Consider the following 26,301-nt stretch of genomic DNA (forward strand, 5'->3'; position numbering starts at 1 on the left):
ATCCCTCTGCCAACCCCCACAGGGAACTGCCAGCATGAAAACACACAGTGGGAAGAGTTTCCCTCTTCTGCTTTTAAGTGTATTGAAAACAGGCGGAATGGTTTTTGTGACACAGCAAGCAAGGGGGGAATAAAGAATATGCTCCTGACCAAAGTGGAGTCCAGTGACCCCAAAGACTTACCTGGCTTGCAAACTTAAAAAAACAACACAAACCCCCAGAAAATATAAAGCAAGGACAAGCTCTCTTCACTACATCATTTTAATTGCATCAACATCCAGAAGTACAAAAAAGGATACGTGTCAAAAGCCACCATCAAAGAATGGCATCCTTCCATGGTAGATCTCAAAAAGAGAAAAAAAATGAAAAAATGTAATAATTGCACCAGTTGATGTACAAACAGAGTCTTCCCTTTTTATGTTTTTGTGGATTCTGCTGCAACAAGGAGAGTGAAGCCCTGGCACTTGCCCCAGCATTGCCAGAGTGACTCCCTGGAAAACAAGGGAGTTTGTACAATCAGTATGAAGACTTTCTTAGAAACTGCAGTGTTCACGGGTTCATTTTTGGTTTGTTTGTTTGTTTGCTTTTGGGCTTTAATTTCAAAACTAGGTTTTGGGTCACTAATGGCTTTTATCTACAGTGAATTTAGAATATATTTTTATTTTTAGGATTGTGTAAGGCATTTCGGTAAGTTGAATGGTAAGGTCTAGGTCGCAGACTTGTCAAACTGAAGTCCCTTCCTTTGAACTGTCTGCTTTCCCCTAGAGAAGAAAAAAAAAAAGGGAGTTACTCAACTGGATCTCATCCTTATTCTCAAAGCAGCTCAAGCCCCAAAGAATTTCACAAATAGGCCCAGTCCTGCCTTTTGGGCAGGGAGAACCATGAGGATCAACTCATGGGGTCCCAGGCCTTCTCAAAATCCACCCAAATCATTTCTGGCAGCTAAGACCACCTTGCCTCCAGTTTTAAAACACTGCCTGATGTGCACTTCCCTGGGTCCTCCACTGGTATTAAAGGGAGGGATGGCCATGGCCACCAACAAGTACCGTTTCCTGAAGCTGTTCTTTCAATTTCTTCACCATTTCTCTCTCTTTGGCCAGTTGGTCCTGTGTAACCTTCAGTAGCTCCTGTAGTTTGGCTGCTGCCTGGCCGAGGTCCTTTGTTAATTTTTTTTCTTTTTCAAGTCTTTCCTATGTGGGAGTCAAAAGAAAGCATCTGTCTGAGCATCTCTTTCATCTGGTGACCTTCCCCCCTTCAAAATGCCTCAGGTCTGCATCAAGCTGCATCAGTAGCCACAAGCCAGAGGAGCACCCAGTTCCCTACTCAACAGAGAGACCAGGCATCACCCCACCAGCTAGAGCTCACTCAGGCATCTAATCTGGAAATTCCATGGGCTGAGACCTCATGGGAACTGGGCAGTTTCCCAGGAGATAAAAAGCCCAGGCTGTGAGAGTGTTTGCTCAGGGCATCACACTTATCTTGGTCAGATGGATGCAGTGGCTGTGACTCGCACCCTGCTCTCCCTTCAGCCATGGTGGAGTTCTCAGCCATCTCCCTGCAGGGGAATCATTGCCCTTGCCCCCCCATTCTCAAAAATGATAAATTGTGCCCCTTATGTCCTGCTCAAATGTGACTTTTGCTGTCTTGGCATAGCCAAATCACCTTGAGATGCTGGACCTCCTCCGTGTCTGAAGCTGCTGCATTTTCAGACAGTCTCAGCTTTTCCACCTCTGTTTGTAATCTGCATGCTGAGCCCTGGGCCTGGAAGGGGACACATACTACTCAGTAAGCACAGAAGCTAACAGTGGCAGGCATTTCCTGCATCCTGCTCCATACAACCCTGAGTCCCCAGTGGGTGTGCCCCTGGTGAAGAGCTAGGTTGTACAGCTCACGTTGGTTGGACGCTGAACCTAATGCATTGCTTGTCCAACTTCCACCAGGAAGAAGGCATTTATTATCAAGAGCAGCATGAAACCCAGCTAGAGTCCTTAACCCTCAAGGGAAAGAGCTGGCAGACATGGGAAGACTGGGAGAGGGGCAATTTGAAGGGCCAGTGATGCCACATGGCTTTAGCACAGCTGCTGTAAGAAGTGTAAGGGAATGCAGTGATGTCTGAGGTGCAGACAGTGATAGGGAAAAACCTTCAGACTAATTCTTCAAATTAATTCTTGGGCTTCATAGTAACCCAAGAACGCATAAAGGCTTTACAAACCTTTGTAACCTCCTTGCCCACACCTACCTCCTCCAGCTCCTGTGCCAGCTTTTGCCTCAGCACTTGCTCCTTCTCCACCAGCGCTTCATTTTGCTCCAGCTGGGTTTTCAACTATGTTGAGAATGGGGGAAAAAGCCCAGAAATAAAATTTTTTAATTACTCAAGAAATGAGATAGCAGGGACATCACCAAGAAAGCTGGGCTTATACAAAAGAAACAAAAAAGGAAGCTTTCCCCAGGGCACCAAAGGGCAAATAGGTACCACCACCCCCCTCAGCTCAAAAGCTGGGAGGATGGTGATGCCTGGGGCTTGGCTTTGCAGAGCCAAATTTTGCTTGCTCCTCAGGCAGCATCAGCTGGGACATGGGATGAGAGGCACCCCATGTGCCTGGCAGGTCCCCATGCCTGGGAGAAGGCTCCACAGTTAATAGGATTAATAGGATTAGGGAAAGACAGAGCTCAACTCATGGCAGCACTGCTACTGTCAAGAGGCATCAGCCTGAAAGGGAACAGCCACTGCTAATGCTCTCAGCCCAGCTTCAGCAAGATTTATGGAACCTCTGTAGTCCTAATCCCCACCAGCTGGGAACGGATCCTGGCACAGCTCTGTTGAGGTGGCCCCTTCTTCCAAGGAGACCCAAGCCCCGAACCCAACAGGGCATTGTCACATGGCAATGTTGGCCCAAGGGCCTGCATCCCCCCTAAATCTTGCCAGCCTGATGCGTGATGGGGTCTCCCAGGGGAACAGCCTGGTGAAAGTTGGTTGGTGGTATGTTCTCAGTGGGAACAGGACATGTCTGAAGGGATGGGGGACTGGCTTCACCCCAACACACAGGACAGGAGATGACACAAGTTGTGACAGCCCTGAGAACAGCCATGTGCAGTACTCCATGTAGTTAGAGATAGTGAGACAGTATATGCTTAAGGGTCAGTGCCTCCCCAGGCAGCGGCCTCACTATCCTAACCTTGAGGGGTGCAGATTTGCTTGGGTCAGCTTGTAACCCTACTTCTCCATCCTGTACATGGCTCTTTATCTCACTCAACTGCTGCCCTGACCTGGAGGGAGAATGAGCAAGCCTGGCTCGGTTGTACATCCCTGGGCTGCAGCCTTTACACGACCCACAATGACCTACAGATAAAGCCTGCCAGCTTTTTCACTTGTACATGAGCTGAAATGTTTGGAAAACCACCTCAGTTTTTGCCAGATGCGGGACAGTGGTTATCTAACCTGGGCAGGCTAAGTCAGGACAGACACCAGGGGTGCAGAACACATGCTCATGCCTCATCTGCTCTGCTTTGATCCCTTTGCACCTTGATTTAGAATCACTGCTTAGGGGTTTTGCACTAACACAGCTGAGGTGTTAAATGTTTTATCAAGGCAGGGTGGCATATCCTATTTTGCCACAGATCACACCTGGGATGGCTGCAAAGGCAGTTACCTGAACACTACCCACCCCCTCAACTAACTTTACCACACACTCTATCTACCACCAGGTCTCCATCCTGCATGACAGCAGCAGCCAAGCTGAAAGCTGACAGCATGCCTTGGCCAGAAGAAAGGGAAAGCTGCTGGATGACCACAAATGTGTTCCACACTTACAACTGCCTGCCCATCTAATGAGATTAAGGCTAATGTTGACCCTGTGCCACATCCCCTTGGGAGCAAGGGGGTGTATCAGCTTGCTGAGCAAGCTAAACAGTAGCGGACATGAGGCTAGGAAAAGTCACAACACTAAAGAATTGGTGAGCAGTACTACCAAGGATTTTAAAAACAATTTCCTGAGTGTCTCACAATCAAAGTATGAATTTAAAAACTAGAGCCCTCATGGTTTTAGTAGTCTGCGAGCTCTCCCAGTGCTATATCCCAGTCCTCTCCCTACCACTTACCTGCAGAAACCTAGCCCCATCCTTCAGCTCCCTGAGTAACCCATACACATGGGTGTCCTCCATCGAGGTGCATGGATGGATGCTTAAGGCACCCAAGCCCCCGCTCCAGGGTGGTGTTGGGGTAACCAGTGTCCAGAGGTAGGGCAGCAGGGTTTTTCTGCTGCATACCAGCTTACACAAGCCTTGTTACTCTTTCTTCTTTCCCACCCCCATCACAGGAGGAAAGACAGACAAAAATCTCTTCCTCTACCTTAAACATCACCTTCTCAAAGTCTGGTGCCTGGCAGCACCAGGGTCCCCAGTGCAGTGGTTGTGCCTTCCTCCCCTCTCTGAACCCACAGGAAGGATGCTGGCCCCACAGCTGGGTTTGCAAACCAGCCCCAGGCAGAATGTCGAGAGCCCAGTAGGGCAGCTCCAGAGACCCCCTTACCAGCGCCAGCTCCTTGCTCTGCTTCTGCATTCCAGTCTTTGCTGCCTCCAGCTGCTCCTGGGACTCTGACAAGAGTTGTCTCAACTGTCAAGGAGGAACAGAAAGGAAGAAAGTCCTTTTATGCACTTGGTTCTGAAACCCTTTGGCCTGAGCAAGAATTTTTATGATGCAATGTCTTCCCAAAGAAGTCACAATGGCATCACTTGCTGATGCCTGCTTAGAGTGATGGCCATGGGACAGCTCTGTCTCACCTGAGCCGCAGAAATCACATAGGCCACTAAGAAGCAGTGCACAGCATCTCCATACAGATCTCCCTGACCCATCACCTTGCCCATGGATCTCCTGACTTTTGGTGTCTACAACCCAGACTGGATCTCCACCTGCTTTCTCCTGTTTTGCAAAGCTGCAGATCCCCAGGGCATTTCCCAGATCCCCAAGGCACTCCTCAAATCCCCAAAACATGCATGGATTAGAAGAAAAACATGGTTAAGAAAGTAACAGCCACCACACTTACGATTTCGACTTCTTTTGTGTAGTTTTGGCGTTCAGAGCTGGCTGTCTCCAAGTGATTTTCCAGTTGTGTTTCCAGAACAGAGATATATTCCTTTAGCTGGAATAAAAGAGAGGAAAGCAGGAGGAGGTTGATTGTTTGAGGTCCTACACATCCCAAACATCCCATGGTCAAAGTCTGCCTTCCCCATGGTAATGGAGCCAGACTCAACCCAAGCACAGCACGCATCTGCCTGGCACCTGTGCAGAGACCTTCTCCCATACCCCAAAAACCTTACCTGATCTGTGTTTTGCAGATCTGCTTTCAACTTCTCCACCATGCCTTCAAGGGATTTCAGTTGGAGCTGTGACTAAAAGTAGAAAGGATCAGTGAAAGTCAGTAAACAGTATCTTATGTGGACAGTGAGCACCTTTGGTTCAATCAAAAACTGGCTGGTGTTTCACTCCCATCCCTCCTCATGCTGTACATACTGTACCCAAGTGCAAAAGATGCCAAAGTGGAGCTTTGCAGCCTGCAAAGTAGCTCTTCTTCCCTGGGAGGATGAGTGTAACATGGCCAGGCCATAAATAGTGAAGCAAAGTAACAGCTTTGGCCTGCAGAACTTCAGCTGGCTCCAGTCAGGTTTCAACACCAAAGAAACTGCCACCAGGCTCTGCACAAGTTTTCTACTGAAAGTGCTTTTTGGTTTGGAAGCAGCAAGGTAGACTTTCCAATGAGGCATCATGGACTTCACTATTAAGAGAAGCCAATCTACCAGAAAAAGCATGGGGTGTGCATTTAAACCTTGGCTGACTTTTGAAGAGGACTCGACGGATGCTGAAATTTTTGGAAAGGAGGAATTCGCCTTTGCTCCACTGAGAGGCAGGACTGCTCTAGAACCCACCCTAACCACCAGACATTCATCCCATTACAAACACCACCAACAGCCATTTCATCTTGTGCAATCCTGCCCCAGCCCTCAGGAGCACTGCCACTGAGGGAGCCAGTGAGAGACTGAGAAATCAAAGATCACTTGTAGAAGAGCTCCCCCACCTCCCTGCAGTCCCAGTTAACTTAAAAACCCCGTGTGATGGATGGGGAGCAGTCAGACGATGGAAAATAACTTTCTTTCTGCATTCAAGGGGGAGGAGGTAACTTCAGTCTGCTTTGCAAAAAAGGCATGGCCAGCCAAGTTCTCCCAGACTGAAAGAGAAAAGAGACCAAAACCCCTAGTTTTGTGAAAATTGTAATTCTGCTTTGCAAAATGTTGTTTGCATAGCAAGGCCGCTTAACTCATGAATCAGCATGAAGTGATGGATTCGCTTTGTTCTGGTATGCACTGTCTAGCAATTATAGAGACCAGTGTACCATGTATTAGAAGGCATAAATTAAGGTAAGATAGACACTGCAATAGGATGAAATGGTAAAGATCCAAGATTTTGTAGAGTTAAAGCCAAGATTTTACAAGTTTGACAGGTTATGTCATTGAACAAAGGAAAGACGTAAGTCAACAGTGATGACCACTACCCAAATTTCAAGCCAAAAGGAAAGCTCCACCCAAGATTTCACCCAGTCATTAATATGGAAATTAGAAGGTGTGACTATGAACTCAAGACTGTATAAATGGCTTATTTTACACAAACAAGTTAGGCAAGTTTTTGCCCAGTATGAACTGGCTTGCCTCCAACGTTGTTAATAAATACCTTAGCTGCTGCTTAGTAGTTATTTATTTCAAGGCGTTTTTCACTATCACAGACTCCAGCTCAGTCATAAGACCTCATGGAACGTGCTCCCCACCAACGCCTTGGACAACAGCAGCTCTCTGGCAGCTGCTGGCTGGCTGGCTTTTTAACTAGGAAAGCGGTACCTGGAGCCAGACAGACAGCTGGACCCAAAACTATGTGTAGTACATGACTTGGACCTCAGCTCCTTTCTCAAGGCTCAACAAATGCCAAGGTCAATCCATGTTTTGAGAGCAAGCCAGTTCTCCTGAGAATGAGAGTCAAAAAGCCCTGCACATGCTCCCCTCCTGTCTAGCCAGTGCCCACCAGAAGGGCCTAGCGTCATTTTCCAGCATCAGAGCTTGGATTACTGAAGAGGTGATATGGTTTCACAGCTATCCTGGCTGAACTGAGGAGCTGAAGCCATTTCTCCAGCTCCACTGACAGCGTCTAGGCACACACCAGGCAGAGATGTGGGATCTGGGAAGAAGACAGGTGCAGATTCTATATGAGATGGGATTTTTGGCAGCTGTTTTGGTGACAGGAGGGTTAGATTTGGGGAGAAGAGCAAGTCCCCATGTCACATGGTTCAAAGTTGGCAGGAACACTTAGGGTCACCAACTGATTTATAGCCAAAAGCCCCCCTGCTCCTGGCAGTCCAGCTCCAGGAGCAACAAATGCAGGTAAGCTGCAAACACGCACCTTTTGGAGCTCCTCTTCAGAGGCAGTGAGCTTTGCTTTCCACACCTGCTCCTCCTCCTCCACACTGTTTTGCAGGTTTCGCAGCATCCCTTCCTGTTGGCAAAAACTCAGCTTAGCCCAAACGTTCTGAAACCCCCACCAACCTGAGCAGTGTCAAGGCTGGAAGCCCTGGCATACCCAAAGCTTCTCCAAGGAAAAGAATGTGTGACAGAATTAGATGCCTCAAGTGAGGCTGGGAGCATCTAATTCCTATTCTGACTCAATCACACTGCTCATAAGAGCCCTTGCTGTGCCACATCCCATCACCATCCAGAAGGTTTCCAACACAATTAGGCTGAAGAACAGTTCTAGAAATTCACATTTCTCCTATTCCTGTCTCTCAGTGGCAAACAGTCTTCCTCCACATGGCAGCCCCTTCAACATACCGAGGGATGCCCACACCGAGCTCATGGGCAGCCTGGGCTGCCAGGAGATCTCTCAAGAGATATTTCTAGTGGAAGGCCAATGCAGCACAAAGAGCAGCAACTTACTGTCTCTGCGAGGATAGTTCTATACTGCTCACATTCTGCTTGTAAAATGCTTTGTGTTTCCATTGCCTCTTTCAATTTAAGAGCTGAATCCTAAAAAGAGAGGGAGGGGAAGGAAAGAGAGGTGAGGAAAACAAACACATGACTCTCCAGCACTTCCTTGCCCCTTCACTTTCCAGCCCCTTCACTTACCAGGGACTCTGTTGTAATCATTTGCTGCTTTAACATACCGATGGTCTTCTCCTTAAACTCTTGTAGCCATGTGTCATAATCCTGAGTTTGAAAAAAGAGAACAAGGAAGGAAGAGGATGCTTAGACATCTCACCTTCCCATGTGGTGGACACTCTGCGAGGGTCTCAAAAAGTCTGTGCCCACCTGCTGTGAGGACACAGCGACTCCAGGGAAGACAGAGAGCAGAGTCTGCTTAGTTCGCGTTTGGAGTGTGTCCAGTTGTTGGGCCAGCTCTTCCTGTAAGAGGGACAAACTGTCATGGGATGGAGGTCTTTGGCAGCTGCCAGCCAGGCTTCCAACACTGGTCCTGCTTTTCTGTGCCTTCAGGGCTGAGCCGCACAGGGAAACCAGTCAACACAGAAAACTGCTGATGCCAAGAACCATGAAAACGTCATTTCCAGCTCAACCACCCATCCGGTTCCCCAGCCATAACCAGAAATAGAGATACATGGCCCTCAAGTTTGTCTTTGGAGAAGCTGGCAGGAGGATCGGGCCAGCACTGCTCCTAAGAGTAGGCAGGCAACCCAGGGCAAGCATCCCTGCTGGTTTCTGTTCCAACACCAGCATCACTGCGAGAGAAAAATGCCAGGTTCACCTTTGCTTTTGTGGCAGCAAGTAGTTTTTCCTCGCACACTTTCTCCATCATGGTCAATGCTTCCACTGCTTTCCAGTTCTTTTCACGAAGGTCCTGCAGAGACCACACACAGAGGGCAATAAGCCACACCTCATGCTGAAGGACACAAACTTGCCTGTTGGCAGTAAGGAGGATTTCAAAGCCTCCACTTAGGAAATCGGGCAGCAGCTCATCACTTTGTTCAGGAGTCTGCTATTCCACTTCCCAGGTGCATCCTTTTTTCTCCATCTTTCCAGTGGCTTGATGCACCGCATCGCTCAGGCAGTGGCCTTGAGGGAGCAGGGCAGAGCTGGAAGGGGGCAGGAGCTCCACAAGCACCCTCTGCCTGGAGAAGACACAGGCCAAGTGGAGGGATGTAAGGTGGCCTCCACATAACTGATACCACCTTGCAGTAGAGGGAGAATGAGCACAGGAACAGTGAGGTGTGAAGAAGCCTGCTGTGCAGGGATTGCCTCGGCCCTGCCACATAAGATCTCTCTGGCTTACCAGGTCCTGAAACTCCCAAGAGAACAGGGGACAGACATGCAAGTGCCTGCTACAGCTCATCAGCTCCAGCTGCATAGCCTGACAGAGGTTTTCCTGTTCTCCAGCAAACAAGGCAATGCCTCTAGTGCTCCGTGGGGCTGGAAGAGTCTCTGGGCACACCACAGAGCCACCAGTAGATAACTACAATGGATTGTTGTTTACTCACGTACATTGTTTTTCATCTTGTGTTGCTCCACTGCCTCTCGCAGCTCTGTGGCTTCCCTTTCCAAGGACAAGAGCTGGTTTGTGTTCTCCTGGAGTCTGGAATGGCAGGATGCAGGAGTAAGTCTCAGCATCCATCTCCCTCCTGGATAGCAAGCTTCTGAGATAGCCCTTCCTATCCCGGTCTGCTCCGGGATCTACACACAGCAGGAGGGAGAGGGAGCAGAACTGAAAACCACAGCCAACACAATACTGGAGTGGGATCTAGTTTTCTACCATCTTAAGAGCAATAGCAAGCAAGCTGTACACACACTAAAAGAGGAAGAAGAAAACTGATCCAAAGGCCACAACTGAGACTGCTCCTATCCACAGCTCATCAGGCTGAGATAACCCACAGCTCTGCATTTTGGAAGTATCATCCTACTACCTTCAGTAACCATAAATCAAGGCTGCCAACCAGACACCAGAGAGCCTGCAGCTTCCTTCCACTCCCCCAGATCCACTATCTGCCCTGAAGGGACCCTTAGCTTGAGAGAACCAAGGAAGATTCAGGTCCTTGACAAGAACTACAGAAGTCTCTTGTGGTCCCAGGACAACTGAACCACTGCCTTCCTTTACAGGAATACTGGATGCTTGCTGGCAATGGGGGCACCTGAGAAACCTCCCTGCCCCGTGTAGAGCCTGAGCCTTCTCAGAGGTGCCCATCATATGGAAAAGGAGCAACAGGCAAGAGTTGTGAAACTTCATTTAAATGCCAGGAAACCTTTCTGCACCAGGGAATGGGGGAAGTGCTTATCAAACACTAGAAGAGAGGGCCAGAGATCTGATAAATCTCCATCCTTGGAGATTCTGGAAAGTTTTTCAAAAAGCTTCCTCTGGTTAGCCTAGCCTTGAGCAGGGTCTTGGATCAGAGAAATCCCATACCCAGCACCAACATCACCAGAACCTCCTCTTCTGTAGGACTGGTCAGAAGCCATGTGCCTGCAAGCAATTAAGTCCCACTTTAGAATAGATTGGCTGTCACTTGGGGCCAGCATTGGAGCCAATAAATATTTTAAACAGCACTATTGACCTTGATTTCCCAGCTTGGCAGCCCCCAAGTCTGACTGGAAGGCAGGAAACCCTCATCCACAGGCTCAGTGCTTGAGGAAGCCTGGGACATACGGACAGCAACCTGGAAGTGCCATAGCAGTCTCCATCTGCAGCTAGACCCACCTTGACCGCAGCTGCTTCATTTCTCCTTCACTGGCTGCCTGGAAGAGAGAAAGCACTTTCATTACTTACCCTAGGCACCTGATGCAGGTCAATCCTTTTTGTGGCACACCAGAGGAAAGAAAACAGAGGTACTGTGTGAGCAGTGTAACCCACTCCCTTTCTCCCACTCCAATTAAATGAGCACACAACCTGCACGGCTCTGTCTTTTTCTGCCCCCCTCATCTGGCCTGCCTCCAGCAGAGCTTCGATGGATTTGATCCTCTCCAGAAGCTTTGTATTCTCCGAGCTGGCATCCTGCAGTTTCCCTTTCACATTGTCCAACTCCAGCAACTTACTTTTAACCTCTGTTTCAGAGCTCAGCAGCTTGGCCTGCAGTTCTGTTGAAGGAAAGGGTGAGAAACACAGTAGGGTAGGTGCAAACTTGGAGACTCCACCCCCTGCCCTGCCTAAGCAGAAACATAGCCAAAGAAGCCTTGGCTGTGGATGCTTTCAGGAGGCACAGAAAGGGGAGGAAGGAATGCAGAACAGCACAGGAGAGAGACATTGGAATAACATCCCAGGATAGAACCAAGGGCCCGCCCATATCTTGCTCACACCAACACCAAGCAGCCTAACTCATCCTTGGGTCTACTTGTAGACTACTTGGACCAGCTACAGCAAGCACCCAGTTCTGAAAGTTTCCAGTCTGCCCCACAGCAATCCCCATGCCGATCCCAGTGCCTCACCAGCAATGCTCTGCTGCTGTCCTTTGGCCTTTTCTGCATCTGCTAACAAGCTTTTGTAGCTGGTCTGGGTTTTGTGGAGCTCATCACTGACTTCATCCAGCCTCTTCTGCAGCATCACCTCCACCTCCTGTTGGGAAGCCTGCATGGCAGGAAGAGAAGGTTTCCCATAGTGTAAGAGACACCCTGGCCAATCTGAAGCTAAGCTCCACGTGTCACATAATGTTATTTTTAAGCTGTACGTTGGAGGATTTAAGTCACCCTTTCTCCATGCTCCCCGTGTGCATGAAGCATCTTGCCTCACTCTCAGATTTTATCATTTGCCAATCCTCAAATTGGGAAGCAGACAATACCCAAATGTCTCAGTTCTGGGCCAAGACCACCCTCCCCTCTGGAGAGCTAAGCTCTGAAAAACCTCTTAAAACCGCAGACCGAACACACTGTGCCAGCCTAGCAGGGAGAGGTACTGGCACAGTGCTTAGCAGGACAGAGACACCCAACCACATGTTTCCATACATGGATAAATTTTCTGTGTGGTTTGGGCCAGGGAATACATTTTTTTTTCCATCTTAGAAAGCAGCAAGAAAGAGGCCTGGCCAAGGCAGGCATTTTGAGGGGGAAGGCAGGGGAAAAGGATGAGTTGCGGCTCTGCAGGTATAAATTGCACCCTTGCAGATGGAGAAACATTGCTTTGCATAGAGGGGACAGAGAAAGGTAAACCAGCAGGCCGATCTCTGTCCAAGTGATGCTTCGAGCACACCAAGAAATTGGGACTTCTCTGATTTTTGAGGATTTGACTTCATATCCTCAGCTCAGAGCTCCAACTGTTACTGTGTTACATTCTCCCTAGTACTCTAAACACATCCTTGACTTCAAAAGTCTTCCAGTTATTATGATTTATTTAATTAGTATTAAGGTGTGCAGCAAGCTGACAGGCCTGGAGAAGTTCGCATGTCAAGGAGCTGGTGTTTTGAGCCAGGAAGGCGGCTTCTGCCTTCACGTCAGCTGCATGACCATATCATCCCTCTTGCTCCCTGCCTGCAAAAGCAGCAAGGGCCAAATGCAGCCCACCAAATAGAGACGTGCACCCTCAGGCACACAAAAAATAAGAGCAAGGATATCAAAGGCCCCTTGTTCTACAAACACCTCTACAAAACCATTTGGCATGTGCAGACAAAGGTCTCCTTTCACGATGGCCCCTCCCTAAAGAAGCCAGAGCAATTTAGAGACCACAGCACATGCCCGAGGGACATATCGCATCACATACTCCATCTGCTACTGTGGGATTAAATGCTCCCAGTACCTAGTTTAGCAGCATCCCAGTAAGAGCACTGTGAACCTCCTCAGAAGATGCTCTTCCTCGTGTTAGTACAGCCTGCCTGCCAGCAACACACCACTGTGCGCACAGAGGCTCTACTTGGGAGGTGTCGTTTCAACATCCATAAAAATCCCAAACTAAGCCACAACCTGGTGACAACAAAAAAAGCCACAAGCTCCATCTCCTTCACCAGTGGGGAGAGCAATAGGCTTAAGAACATCTGAGTTTGAGGGAGAGCACCCATAGAAGAAAGGCTTCAAGATCATGCTCCTAGAGCTCTGTTAGTGGTGCTGAGCAAGGCACACATTGAATGTGACAAACTAATGGGGGAGAAAGCAATTAGGAAGCCTGCAAGACAGCTTCCTTCCCAAACATGGACATTCATCTCCCTCCTAGCTTTTCCCATGGTCCCGCAATTCCCGCAATTTAGCCACCTGGCCCATGTCTGTGAGGGAAGCAGGTTTGCTGACGCCTGCCTGACCTGAAGCTGTTTAATCTGCTTCTCCAAAGCCACCGCTTTGATCTCCCAGCTCTTCCTCTGCTGCTCCTCTTGCTGCAGCACCTCCGATTTCTCAGACAGCTCTCTCATCAGCTTGCTGCACTCCTGCCGTAACTTGGCCAGCTCAGCATTTTGCCTGCATCAACAGAAGCAGGGTTATTTTAGCCCACAGGCCCATCAAGCCTCTCTGATGTTGCTTAGTGGGGAAAGCATCCTCCTGTGGGCCTGATACAGGACTTGAAACACCTCAATGGCTTCACGTGCCTATTTCTAGGACACGCCTGGTCCTTCAAGGGAGAGGGATGAAGGAGCTGTCAAATCACTTTAGAAAAGTTGCATTTCAGTCACAGAAGACACTCCTTTCTTACGAAGTAGAGGATGCGAGGACCTGTCTTCCTTGTTTCCCATGGGGGGCCCCCAAAAGCCGTTTGGCAAGCTCTCCCTCCCTCATTCCCTCCTCTACCTCCAGCTACTTGGGGGTGTCTGAAGAAACACCTTTGAGAAAAGGGGGTGGCCATGCCCAATGGTCAGCCAGCCCCATGGTTTGCCAGAGGGAAGATCCAGGTTCTGCCCCTCACCCCAGCCTTACTTGCTTTCCATCTGGCTGGTGGCCTGGTTGAGGGCGTCCCTCAGGATGGAGTTCTCCTGCTGCAGGCGAGCCAGCTGTGTGTTGGGGCCATTCTCCAGCTGTTCCTGCAGGTTCCGAATCTAGAGGAGCCCAACAGGGGTTAATGGGGCCACTGGGCCCATCACTCTCCTTGTTGAAGCTCACGAGTTGAGCAAGAGAGACTGGCAAAGCAGGAGGGTGTCTACTGATGCTGACAGCCCCCAGGGACATGACATCCTATGCAGACGCACCTATGTGCCTCTTCACCCTTGAGTACCATAGTCCGGGATCATCACCGGTTGTGCCCTTCCCAGAGGCTCTTGTCCCCTCACACAGCTCATTTGTCTCCAAAAGACCACACATTTGCCCCCAGAAGCTACCTGGCAGCTAAAGGAAGAAGCTGCAGAACACAGTATGGGGCTCACCTTGCCCTGGAGCTGCTGCGTTTCGCTGACATGGTCCTGGTAGCTGGCCTGCATGCGTGCCTGCACTGCCATGATCTCCCGCTCACGGGCCAGCAGCTGGTCCTTCAACTTGCCCTCCACAGCTGCCGCCTTGACCCGCTCAGCAGCCAGGTCCTTTGAGAAAAGAAGTCAGCCAGTTGTTTTGCAGAGTATGGGTTTCCCCATTTTAAGGGGAGGTAAAACCAGTGGTCTCCTAGCTCATAAGACAAAAAAGTTTAGCACTTTCAATTGCTGCCCCCATGCCCAGGCATGTTTAGCACTTGCATTTCCTCCTGCATTTTGATTTGGGCTGTGTGGCCACTGGATGCCACTGTTGTTCCATATTGGGCCAGCTAAGAGAAAGGAGTAAGACAGCCGGGAATTTTATTCCTTACCTCCCTCCACCAGGATCAGCAACATCACGTAACATTTTGGGCAAAGCAGGAAAATTAAGCAGATGGACTTGCCAGCCACAAGTTTAGCGTGGTGGGGGTCTGTTCTGCCTCCAACATCCAAAAAGAGGTGAAGGCAGGGGGCTGAGTCAGAGAAGGGCACTATAAATAGAATCCAGTTCCTTACAAAGGCACCTTCTCAGCTCAGAGGATCTAGGCAGAGATGAGAAAGGATTTGCTTTTCTCCCAGAAGCAGAAGAAAGCTGCAGTCTCTTACAGGAAGGATTTCCCCTGCTTCCCCTATGGCTGACAAATGGCACTACCCTGAAGTTCTTTGGGCTGGCACCTCCCCAGTCTGGATCAGGCCCAGGAAATCAGGTGGGGATCTCCTCTTTTTGGGAAGAACACAGCAAACAGGTGAAGGTACCAACAGAGGCAACACCAGGGACACCAGAAAAGCTGCACAGTGCTTTTACCTTGCTCAGCTCCCGCAGCTTGTTTCTGGCAGCAGCTGCATCCTCCTGCTCCGCAGAGAGCTGCTTCTCCTTCTCTTCTAGCTGGCGTTTCAGGACAGCAACTGGGTCACCCTTCTGAGTGGCCTGCCAGCATGGAGTGGCACATCAGTGGAGACCACCACCTTCAGACCCAATCCCCTCTTCCCCACATGCACGAGATCCTGCCCTCTGCTCCGGTGGAAAACTCAGCTCCAGTCTCCAAGACCCTTAGGGCCATCCTGCCCAAAACTGGGGTGCCTTCCATCCCCTCCCACCTTCTGAGGCTTGGCAGAGCCCTGGCAAGGGATGGTGACAATGGCGCTGGCAGCCCTACCGTATGCCAGGTGTCCATGCCCACTTTCTCTGTCAGGATCTCAATGAGCTGCTGGGCCTCCCCATCACTGAACACCATGCTGCTGACAGTGGACAGGAGTGTCTTGTAGGGCAGGTAGAGGGGCGCATCTGAATCCGTAGGTGCTAGGGTGGATAGAGGAGGGGCTGGGACTGCTGAGGATAGAGGCAGAGATATAGTATCATTTCAGTTGGCTTCAACCCCACAACTGCCATGTCAAACCATCATCCACCCAGATTTCCAGTTACATTTGATACCTCTCTCAGTGAAAGCCGTATTAGAAGTGCTGGAGATGATACCACACACAAGCTTCTTGAGCCCCTCTGCCTGGCTCTGCTACTGGTCCCAGCAAACTGCTATCACCTGCCACCAAACTGAGTGTTTCTTATCAGGACCTGGGCATGCTTTTTCAGTGTCAGAGAGCACAGATGTGTTGGGCATCAGAAGCTGGACTGTACTACAGTACAACCTTGCTGAAGGATGCACCCCATGCAGTAGTGCCAGTGATGCAGAATGCAGCAAGGTCATCTCCCACCTTTCACAGACAAGTTTGCTCCAGCTGTTTGCTAAGGGAACAAAGCGACTCCAACCATTCCCCTACCCCCTTGCTAACCTGGGAAAGCCAAGGAGCATCAGGGACCATGATGCTGTTGTAGGATATGCCTATCATCACAATAGATAAAGGGTGGTGAGCAGTGGTTTAGGAGTTACTACACTGTATCTATGGCCCAGTGGGATTATTTTCCTAGAAAATCACAGGGGTCTCTTGAATACAAACCTTAGATGTCCCAAGCAGCAAGGTTCTGAGAAGAAGGAGGAGGTGCTGCAGGTGTTGGAGCAGAGATTCTCCTGCAGCTCCCAAAGAAGAGCCCATGATGGAGCAGGTTCATCCTGAAGCACTATAGCCCCATACTGGAGCACTATAGGCCCCATACTGGAGGAGGGGAAAGGTGTGAGGACGAAGGAGTTACAGAAAGGGGCCATTATTAACTGACCACAGTTCCCATCCCCCTGCACCACTCAGGGAGGGAAGGACTGAAGTTGAGCCTGGGAGTAAGAGCAGGAGGGGAAGGTTTTGATTTTGCCTGTTTCTCATCTATTTTAACTGGAAATAAATTAGTTTTATCCAGGTTGAGTCGTTTTGCCAGTGACAGTAATTGCCAAGTGATCTCCCTGTCTTTATCTTGACTCATGAGCTTCCCCTTCTTATTTTTGTCTCCATCCATGTTGAGGAGTGACAGTGCAGCTAGGTGGACTTCTGGTAGCCTGTCAGAGTCAACCCACCACAGCACCAGAGAGACAGAGTCCAGGAATGTCTAGCAGCCCCAGCATACACTACTTGCTCCTGGCTTCTGGCAGATCCACTTGAGATGGCAGCACTAATCCTGGCAGCAGCAGAGCCTATCTCACCAGCCACAGCCACTTTCCAGCAGTGCAACCAGGGCCCAATGCTTGGCTCACACTGGCAACTGCACAGATGCAGGACAGTGCATCACATTCCCTGGCTCAGTCCCACAGGGTGGAGGGACCCACAAAGCAAAACTCTGCCCATCTCCTGGTAGTGTCATGCAACAGAACCTTGCAAAGGCAGACATAATCCAAACCCCATCTTGCAGCTGACACATGAAGCCTGGGCAGTCTGCCAAGCTGTGGCACAAAGAAGCCTATGCTGACATCAAGCCCATGTGCAGAGTCAGAAGCCTTGTGCCTTGCTGAGGAAGCAAGGAAGCATGCTGCAGCCATGTGGCAAAGCTGCCATGGGAAAACATAGCAGGACAAGGGATCTGACAAGCCACTTCTTTCACTCAAGGGAACTTGGGAGACATGGATGAAACAAACCACACAAGAGAAAAATACCCCAAGCTGCTCTCCTCAGGTTTGCCATCTATTCCAGGGCCAAGAATGTGTCTTTGAAACTCTGAACACCAATTTTTTTCTGCCACATGATAATTCATTGCTTTTGCCTTTGAGAAGGAGAGATCACAGTTGCCAAAAGGCTGCCCACAACACCTTGGTCAAACTGCAGTCAGGGCGCAAATATTGCTGAGAACTTTCTTTTGAAAAATCCCACAGGAGCAGCTAAGACATCACTCTTGGCTTTTAGGTCATGCAGGATGGGCACTTTATAACCAAGGGAATCTAAGTTTGAAGCAGCCAAAAAAACTCCCAACTTAACAAATGCTGAAAGTTCATTTCCCATCCACATTCCCTTAGCTGTTACAGCTTGGATTTAGGGCCATGTTTTTCACTGTTAGAGAAGTGCATCCCTGGATGCATACAAACAAACCAGTCACCTCCAGTTTCCCCAGCACCATCACTGCAATACCCTCCAGAAGCAGTTCTCAAAACCTTTCAAACCGCATCACCATGTGGAGATGGACTTTAGTAAAACCCTTTTCTCAGAAGAGCAAATAAAAGGGTTTTAACCCAATCTTGGAAACCAACAGCCACAAATGTCCTGCTGAGTAGCAGGCCCTCTTCCAAAATATGGGTGTGGAAACTGCCAGGTTACACAGCAGCCTAGGTTTGGATGTGCTGCAGAAGGCTCATAAGAAGGGATATCTTTTTATTTAGTAGGCTTGTTGGGGTTATTTTTGTAAATAAAGAAATGAAACTTATGCACACCACATCACAGCTTTGAGAAAACCTAAGAAATTTCTCCGTATGTCCAAATGGGAACACTTCTACAGGTCTGAGAGCACACATTTTTAATGCAAAAAATAAATCCCAAACTGTTCCCATTGGTACTACGACAGGCAAGAACCCCGCTACAGAGTCGATTTTCTCCCTCTACACTTATTTATATCCTGGAGAGTTCAGCACCACCTCCTTTAATCTCTTCCATCTCTGAGTCAATCAAGTGAGGTATGATTGATGATGGGCAAGTTTTTCCTTCCCTGTGACAGATCCAAAGTCATTTCCCTCTAATTATCCTATGATCAATCCCTTGCAGTATAAAATCCCATCAATCCTCTCTCCTTCAAGAATCCTTCCTTCATCTCCGCTGAAGAATGAAGAATCTCTAGCAATGACCCACTTCCACACAGAATTGTGGTACAGCTCCTCTGTGGTTTTAATATTCATGGGTGTGTGTGGAAAATACCTCATCTTTGTTTTCCACCCAGGTGTTCAGCACCTTGGCAGCTGTCCCTCTCCCAGGACAAGTACATTCCCATTCATTCCTATATGCAGATCTGAGATCTGCAATGCAATAGGAAATCTGAAAAGAACCTGTAACCCTCCAACACATGTGTGCTGGACCAAGATGCTAAGCAACAACTAGAGGTATCTGATCAGGAGGCAACACATCGCAGAGTGAAGCTAAGTCAGCAAACTTCAACTCTACTTTGCTCCATAGAGAATTACAGTGTAGTACAGGCTCTTTCAGCCCACCTATACCCAGGTGCACATGGTCCATCTTAGCAGAGACAGCCTTTCTACAGCTATCTTGTTTCTAATGCTGAAGAATCATAGAATCACAGAATGGTTTGGGGAAGGGACCTTAAAGATCATCTAGTTCCAAGCCCCAGGCCAAAGGGTCAAGTGTGAAGAGATCTCAGAATGGAACAGACCTGTTTTAACAGCAGCAAGATGCCCTGCTACCTTACTCAATGGGGATATATGCAGAGGAATTTGGCCTTACCTGGTTCACTCTTCTTCTTGGATGCAGCCTTCTTCTTGACTGGTCCATCATGCTTCTGCTCCTCATGAGTCAAAAGAGCATCTGTTTTCTTGATGGCGACAGGGTTGACTGGAGCACTTTGCTGTGTGCCAACTGGTGGCACAGCCACAACAGGCACCTCCTTAGGGGTCACCTCCAGGACAGAAGAACTTCTGGGGACACTGACAGGAGATGAAGCCAACATTGGGCTAGGAGTAGGCTCTACCTTTGTCACCTTCTTCTCCTTTTTCCTCTTCTCTTTAGGTGATGGAACAGGTTTCTCCTTTTCCTGGGGGACAACTGGCACCGCTGCAATTGGAGACTCAACAGTTAGAGGCTCAAGCACCACAGCAGGCTCAAGCACCACATCCTTGGGAGGGTCTGTCACTTCCTGAGTCATCTGCTGCTCTGGGATCTTTTCATTAGGTTTCTCTTCCTTTTTCTTTGCTTTTCCTTTTTTCTCAAGAGGTTTCTCTTTCTTCTTTTTCTCTATTTTCTGCTGCTGGATCTTCTCAAGCTCTTTACGTTGCTTGGCCAAGGCTTCCTCATAAGATGTCTCTTTCATGGAGAAGGTGGACACCAGGAAGATCCCAATGGCTGATATCACCATAAAACCTCCGAAGACAACAACACCCAGCATCTGAGGGTCATACACATCCATCCTGCCTTATTCTTCTGTGCCTGCAAGATACCAGAACAGCTAGGAGTTGGGTGGAAGGAAAGAAAGCAATGGTCTCTCTGAGCAGGAAGTGTCACATGGACATCTGTGCCTTCAAACGGTACCATGCACTGAAAAGACACTCAAGATTCACACAACTGAGGGTGATCTGCCTATAACATCTGCAATTTTGTGCTCCTCTGCTACACTGTTCATCCACAGCAGTCCAGTAGTACCTCAGTGACTAAACTGCACCAGCTGCAGCAATCCCCAGAAGAATTGAAGAGGGAGAAGGAAAAAAAGGGATGCAATCAGAGACAGCCACAAGCCTCATTCAGTGGCCAATGGGATGGTTTTGCATGACCCTAGGCAATACCTACCGCAGTAAGAGAGCTCACTTTTAGACTGTTCAGTGCAGGTCGACCATGATCTCAGCTTCCCCTAGAGCACCTGGCTTTCTCATTGAACCCAAATGCACACCCAGGTCTCAACTTTGGAATAAAATATCCCCCTAGAAGGAAAGAGTATGTACAGGAGAGGTTTTTTTCAGCTTTGCAGCAGCTCTTCCCTTCTCCCTTTGCCGCCTGCACCTGCTGACTTCTGCCCAGTCTGGCACAAAGGACACACAGTGCATCCACTGGATAGTTGCTCCCAGCTCCCAGTGACAAGAACCACCCCAGCAACAATGCTGTGTGCATGGACACCACACACAGAACCTACTCACAACCATTTTCAGCAATAAAAAACGTAAGTTCAAGCTAACAAAAAAGTCAAGCATGGTCATTAATTATCTGATCTTCCAAACAGATTCTGCAGGAAGAAGTGAAACTTGCAAAGGGGGTGCTGGAGATGGTGCTTCTCTTTCCAGCTCTGCTATTAGCTGGCAAGCAAACCACGCACACGGTCTTTCTCATCCTCCTCTCCAGCGTCAGTTTTCCACCTACAACACATGGAGCAGCAACGGAGACCATACTGCCTGGTCTGAGATCTGGTAAGCAGGGTACAGCCACAGCTGGAGGAAGATGCTATTACCTTCACTCTTCTTAATGGCTAACTGAACCCTGTCCTAGTTTCAAAACTAATCTCTGCTGTCCCATTCATGTGTTTCATCCATGGGGTCATCGGTTATATGTGGCTCTAAGGTGGCTGGTGTCAAACAGCTAATCTGTGAAGGGGCACTTGCCAGGAGTTGCCAAGGCTGCAATTTCTTGTCATTGTGACCCAAAACACAATGAGAAAAATGCAGAAAGTCCTTGGCTATCAGAAATTCTCATCCCCATGCTTAACTGTAGACATTATCAAATTTCCTCTTTAAAAGGCTGTAGGTTGAGAAGGGAGGGAGGGGCTGGAAAGAGAAGAGGCAAAACTAAGAATAAAACTAAGGAGATGAGCATCTTTTCAAAATTCAGTGCTTGCAGGGAGACATCTCAGAGGCTCTTCCTTTCTAAGAGCTGAAGCAGTGAACTTGCAGCCAACTCTGCAGTTCAAAGATGCTCATGCAGCAAGGGGGGGACAATGCAATGAAAAACTCACCTCCAAAACCCACTCAATGGGGTGCAGAGCTTGGAGGAACGCAAAGTGCCCATCTGCTGGAGAAGGATGTTCTAACAAGCAGCCCAGCTCTCCCTGCCCACCTCTCCAAACATCCCAGGCAAAACAGAAGAGAGAAGCTGACAGGCAGGAGGGCTGTCAGCACCAGCTGGAACCAGTTTCCCCTGTCAAGGCTAATTTTCTGCCCCACAGCACCACTCAAGATCCCAGCTGATACTACAAGCATTGCTATTTCTCATCTACCCTGGATATTTCATATTTAAATGGCCTCAGCCCGCTCTATCCCAGCACATCGGGTGCTAAGTCACTGCCTTATGAGTAGTAGCATCACTTTGGGATGGTCCCAATTAGGACAAACAGATTATTCCAAACCAGGGTGGGCTTGGCATTTGGGGGATAAGGAAAAGCCTTCCTCTGGGAACTTAATGAAGCATAGATGCAAGAAGCCTTATGCCACAGCATTAGCATCAGGAGCAAAGTTCTGCTTTGGCATTTCCTGACCTTGTCACCTTTGCCCTTCGATGTGCTGAAAGTTTGCCCCTAGATTTGCACAGCAAGACAGCAGTCTACCTCTCAAGCACAGTGGCAGGAGTGTGTGTGCCTTGCCCTTTGGCCGGAAAGCCCTCCACACTTCCCACCTGCACAGTGCCTTGGCCAGGACATGGCAAAATAGGGCACCACAGGTACCACTGCTTCTCTGCCCGCAGATGCCTAGAGGGTAGTCTCGTACATTCAGCTTGATAGCCATGTTTTGAAGAGGCTCAAAGACTTCAGCATCCTCCCTCCCTTCCGTAACTTCTGGTCCTTCACAGGACTTTGCACCTGCAGTAGCATTTTTCAATCTGATGCCCAGACTGCTCTGGGAGCAGGCTGTGTGCCTAAGGGGTGCACAGACACCACCAGTTCTCAGAGTTCATGCTCAAAAAGTCAGGTTCACATGCAATATTGAGCACATTTACCTGAATGAAGTTTTTTGAGCATAATCATCCTCTATTCCTTACTAAGCCAAAACAATGAAAATCATCAAATATTTCCATGTGCAAACTCCTTCCCCTAAATAGCTTGTCCAGATAAAGCTTTTCACCACCACAAGAACGGGAATAAGATGTACAATTAGTATTTAACTTGGCCTTCTCATGTAAAGTAGCCAGCTGAAATGTTGTGTTCCAATTCTTCCATTCCTGCAGCGTTTCCTTGTTATCCATCAAATTTCCCAACATCCTAGATAACAGCCCAAGAGACCTCCCTTGCCTCCCTGCACGTGCCCTCACCTTTGTCTGACCTGAGCAAATGTCCCACTTGCCTGCAGGAAGCAAAACCAGTAAAGTAAAGCACTTGGCCTTGCTGGTTTTTGAGCACCAATTTCCAGGATGAACCAACACACAGATACATGACATGGCAGCACCAGGACCATGTTCAGTGTCTTATGGTCACATTTGTTACTGACATCTAAGAGTCAAAAATCAGGCTAGAACCTTGCCACCTGTTCAGCCTTTCCTCCTCTGAGACCATACAGGAAATCCATGGGAATTCAGTATCTTTGCAACACAGCCCTCCATCAGCCCTGGCTTAAATCAGCCAGGCCAAGTGCCAGGTGGGCAGGAGCAAAGGAAGAGATAGGTTGTGCAGTAACTACTTTTCACAGCCAAAGGAAAATCTATGTTGTCTCCTCCTGATCTTGATATGTGTGGCAGATGGGAAAAGACACTCTTTGCAAGCAGGACTCCATTCCCCCAGCAATCCAAAATTTGCACTTCGTCGTGGTGTCAAGGTGGCATCTCAGGTCAGAGCAATGCAGAAGAGGTAATAGGGGGGCAAAGGGCAGGGAGAGAACTGGATTTATGTAGATGGGCTCTGTATAGCCCACAGCAACACCTGCCTGTTAAGCACTTGCAGCTCCTTTTCCTTTGCATCTCCCAGCAGGTTAAAATAGAGGAGGGAACTGGGAGGCCTGATCCTGTGAATAGCAGGGCAGCCCAGCAGCAGGAGAAACAACAGCACTGCCAGCAGATAAAAAGCAATCACCAGATACTTCTCCTGGAATTTCTATCTCTGCCCTAGTGCAGTAGAGACAAAAACTAAAAACAAATGAGGAAAGCTTGCACACCGTGAGCAGATCCTGCCCATGTCCCCAGCACCTTCTGTTTAAATACATTTTCTGTGTAAGTGACTGTGCACTTACAGCCTCCTGGCATCAAACGTTACTCTACGCACAACTCCAGATTAGCCAATCCTCAACAGTTATAGCTTGAGTTAATTGAATGTGTCTTAGTGCTCCATTAAGTCTTGCAGCAGCAGCCAGCTGCCAGCTGGCTTGTGCTTGCCAGCAGTGCTTGGCAGTGCTGCCAGCTCCCTCCCTAAGCCTCAGAGTGAAAAAACAGGCAGAAAATACAAATATATATATATATGAAAATAACAGCACCATAACAGAGCTGCAGTTTGATTAATCTCTGTGGTAGCTATTACAAATTGTCTGTCCCCTCCCTGGCCCAAAGCAGTGTTTCGATGCCAGGACTCATCAGCTCCTCCCTGGGGCTCACTTTCCAGGTAGCCCCAACTCCTACCAGTTTCCCGATGATGGAAGGGGAAGGGGAGAGCTGACATTCCAGGCGTGGAGGCTCCTCCGTCGCGTCCAACCATGTGTTCAGCACACGCTCTCCCCCAGGACAACTTCCCCAGTGGTCGAGGACAGGGGCATTCTGTCGGCAGACCCGCGGGAAGCCTGGTGATGTCCAGAACGGGAAAATCCCAGCAGGGCAAAGCGGGGGGCCTCCGCTTATGGGGTCGACGCCTCTCTCCAAAAGCTCGGGGACCCTGCACTGCCGAGGGTTTCCCGGTGCCAGGAGAGTTTTGTTGAGGGGGCTTAGTCAAGGGAAAAAAAAAAAGGGACAACGGCCCGAGCGCCCTGACCTTCTGTAACCGCAGTTAATCGGATTAATGCATGTCATCGGGCCGGTGCTGGGGCAGGGACGGCGGTCCTCGGGGACCGAGGGCGGCGTGGGGCCCGGGCCTCGCTCCCCTCGCTCCCCGGCCGCACACGCCGCCATTCCCCGCAGTCCTGGACAAGCAGCGCTGGACGCACCGCGGACCATTCATCCGCCCAGTCCTCCGCAAACGTGTCCGGACCCCGAGATTGGGATTCCACCTTCCTCCCTGCTCCACTTCCCCGTGGGACAACCCCCCGCGCCGGGAACGGCGGGGCCGCGGGTCGGCGAGGGGGGGATCTCACCCTGCTCCCTGTCTGCCGACTTTTGGGGAAGGGGGTAAGTGCCGGGCGGGGAGTCCTGCTCGCAGCGCGGGGCAGACGGAGGGAAGTCGTGGAAGAAATGGCAGGGCAAGGGGATGAGGGAAGGGCTGCGCCGCCGCCGTCTCTACCCACCCGTGCCAGGTCGCGGTCCCTCCTCGCCGCCGCGGACGTGCGGAGTCGTGGCACTTTCCGCCGCTGTCTCTCTGGGCTCGGCCGCTGCGTCCCGCCCCGCCGCCCCGCTCCGCGCCGCGGGGCCCACTCAGCGGCGCGGGGCGGGGCGTGGCGAGAAGGGGCGGGGGGGGTCATTCCCTCGGGTGGGGGCTTGAGAGGACCCCGTTTGTCCCCGCCACGCGCCGTGGAGACGTACCCGAGGCTGGAGCGGACGCCGGGAGGAGGGGGGGCAGTGGAGGGGATACCGAGCGTCCTGGGCCGGGGGAGCTCCGCTGACGCTTGTCCCCGGGCTGAGCTGCCAGGAGTCGGTCCGGTCCGGCCGTGACTGCCCGCCTGCCTGAGGCGCAGCGGGGAGAGAATGGTTGGAAAATCCGGGGAGTTCCGAGGAAGGGTTGAGTGTGCTCTCCTTAAGGGCTGGGTGTGTACACCACGATGCAGATTGGACCCGAAAGATGGCTGCCCCCAGCGGGAGCCTTTCTTCAAGGTTTGCGAATGCTGCGTGGGTAAACAGCGCTGGGACTGGGCCATCATCCACCCACTTGTGGGCCCCGGGACAGGGAGACAGCCATGCCCCCTTATAGCAAATGCCACCCAATATTGTGGACGAAATCGTGGCACGGGCCGTGCCCTCTCTATATGCTTCCTGGTCTGGTTGTGACCTTGCATGGCAGGGCAGAAGAAATACAAGGTTTATTACAAGCATGTTTGCACCTGAGGGAGTTAATTATCTGGAAGTGACTTGGGTGCTCCAGTGCCTTGGAAATTAAAAATTAAGGGTTAGAAGGGACTCTCTTCACATCAGAACCAATCATTAGGCTGAACCACTGGAGAAGGGCATCCTCAGGAGATACTGCATGCTGCCAGTCTGTGCAATAATAACAGAAGAACCATCCCAGACTAAAGGCCCATCTTCCTGGCAATGTACCTCCAAAACCACCCAACCAAGCAGGAGCCATAACCTGACAGAGCAGACATTTGCTGCCAACTCTGTTAATATACAGGTGGCACTGGCTACACCTTTCATCCAAAATCGGACAAAAGGTCTTATCTTGGGTAGGAATATGTCTCCTATGCCTTCACATCTTCAGCCAAGCTCAGAGCCATCTCTCTCCCTTCTTTGCATTCTCCTTGGCCACGTTGTGGTACACAACCAAGCTGACACTGGCTAGGTACTAATAGGGGAGTAAGAAAGGAATCTGTTACAAATGTGGCTGTGACAGAGTGATACTTCAACATCACAGCGCAGGCTGTCAGGATCTTCCAGCCTCCTGCCATCTCTCTCCTTGCATCCTTTCGTAGATGCTTGGTGGACCAACATTATTGCATTTCAGTGGCCAGACCTTCTCAGGGGGTGGTAACTGGGGCTGCTTTCAGTGGTGTTCCTGGGATTTATATCAGCTGCCACCAGATTGTCACCCCTTGCACAGAGAAAAAGCTGTGCCATTGCAGCCAG

At 49.9% G+C, this 26,301-nt stretch overlaps 1 protein-coding gene across 3 annotated transcripts; it reads right to left on the bottom strand.

Moving 5' to 3' along the window:
- Window positions 1–243: 243 nt before the first annotated feature.
- Window positions 244–24,927, bottom strand: RRBP1 (ribosome binding protein 1). 3 transcript variants are annotated; one of them, XM_071581960.1, is made up of 23 exons: window positions 24,810–24,926; window positions 19,204–19,902; window positions 15,543–15,712; window positions 15,191–15,313; window positions 14,305–14,457; window positions 13,862–13,980; window positions 13,255–13,408; window positions 11,459–11,597; window positions 10,923–11,110; window positions 10,734–10,771; window positions 9,527–9,617; window positions 8,793–8,885; window positions 8,342–8,434; window positions 8,159–8,239; window positions 7,970–8,059; window positions 7,440–7,532; window positions 5,315–5,386; window positions 5,041–5,136; window positions 4,527–4,610; window positions 2,238–2,321; window positions 1,661–1,759; window positions 1,045–1,188; window positions 244–759 (listed from the first exon to the last, which is right to left on the bottom strand). In XM_071581960.1, the coding sequence occupies exons 2-23, from the start codon at window positions 19,880–19,882 to the stop codon at window positions 721–723; spliced, it is 2,922 nt and encodes a 973-aa protein (XP_071438061.1). In that variant the 5' UTR covers window positions 19,883–19,902; window positions 24,810–24,926; the 3' UTR covers window positions 244–720. The 3 variants fall into 3 exon arrangements, with proteins under 3 accessions (XP_071438061.1, XP_071438059.1, XP_071438062.1); XM_071581958.1 differs by having other exon boundaries at window positions 15,543–15,715; XM_071581961.1 differs by lacking the exon at window positions 1,661–1,759 and having other exon boundaries at window positions 15,543–15,715; window positions 24,810–24,927.
- Between the last annotated feature and the right edge of the window lie 1,374 nt (window positions 24,928–26,301).

Source organism: Pithys albifrons, chromosome 2, assembly GCF_047495875.1.
Source record: "Pithys albifrons albifrons isolate INPA30051 chromosome 2, PitAlb_v1, whole genome shotgun sequence".
Taxonomy (NCBI): domain Eukaryota; kingdom Metazoa; phylum Chordata; class Aves; order Passeriformes; family Thamnophilidae; genus Pithys; species Pithys albifrons.

Coding starts and splice junctions, on each gene's coding strand:
- RRBP1 (XM_071581958.1), bottom strand. CDS start 19,882: ATGGATGTGTATGACCCTCAGATGCTGGGTGTTGTTGTCTTCGGAGGT. Junction 13,409..13,861: donor ACCAGCCAGATGGAAAGCAA/GTAAGGCTGGGG, acceptor CTGTTGATGCAG/GCAAAATGCTGAGCTGGCCA. Junction 8,060..8,158: donor TGATTACAACAGAGTCCCTG/GTAAGTGAAGGG, acceptor CTCTCTTTTTAG/GATTCAGCTCTTAAATTGAA.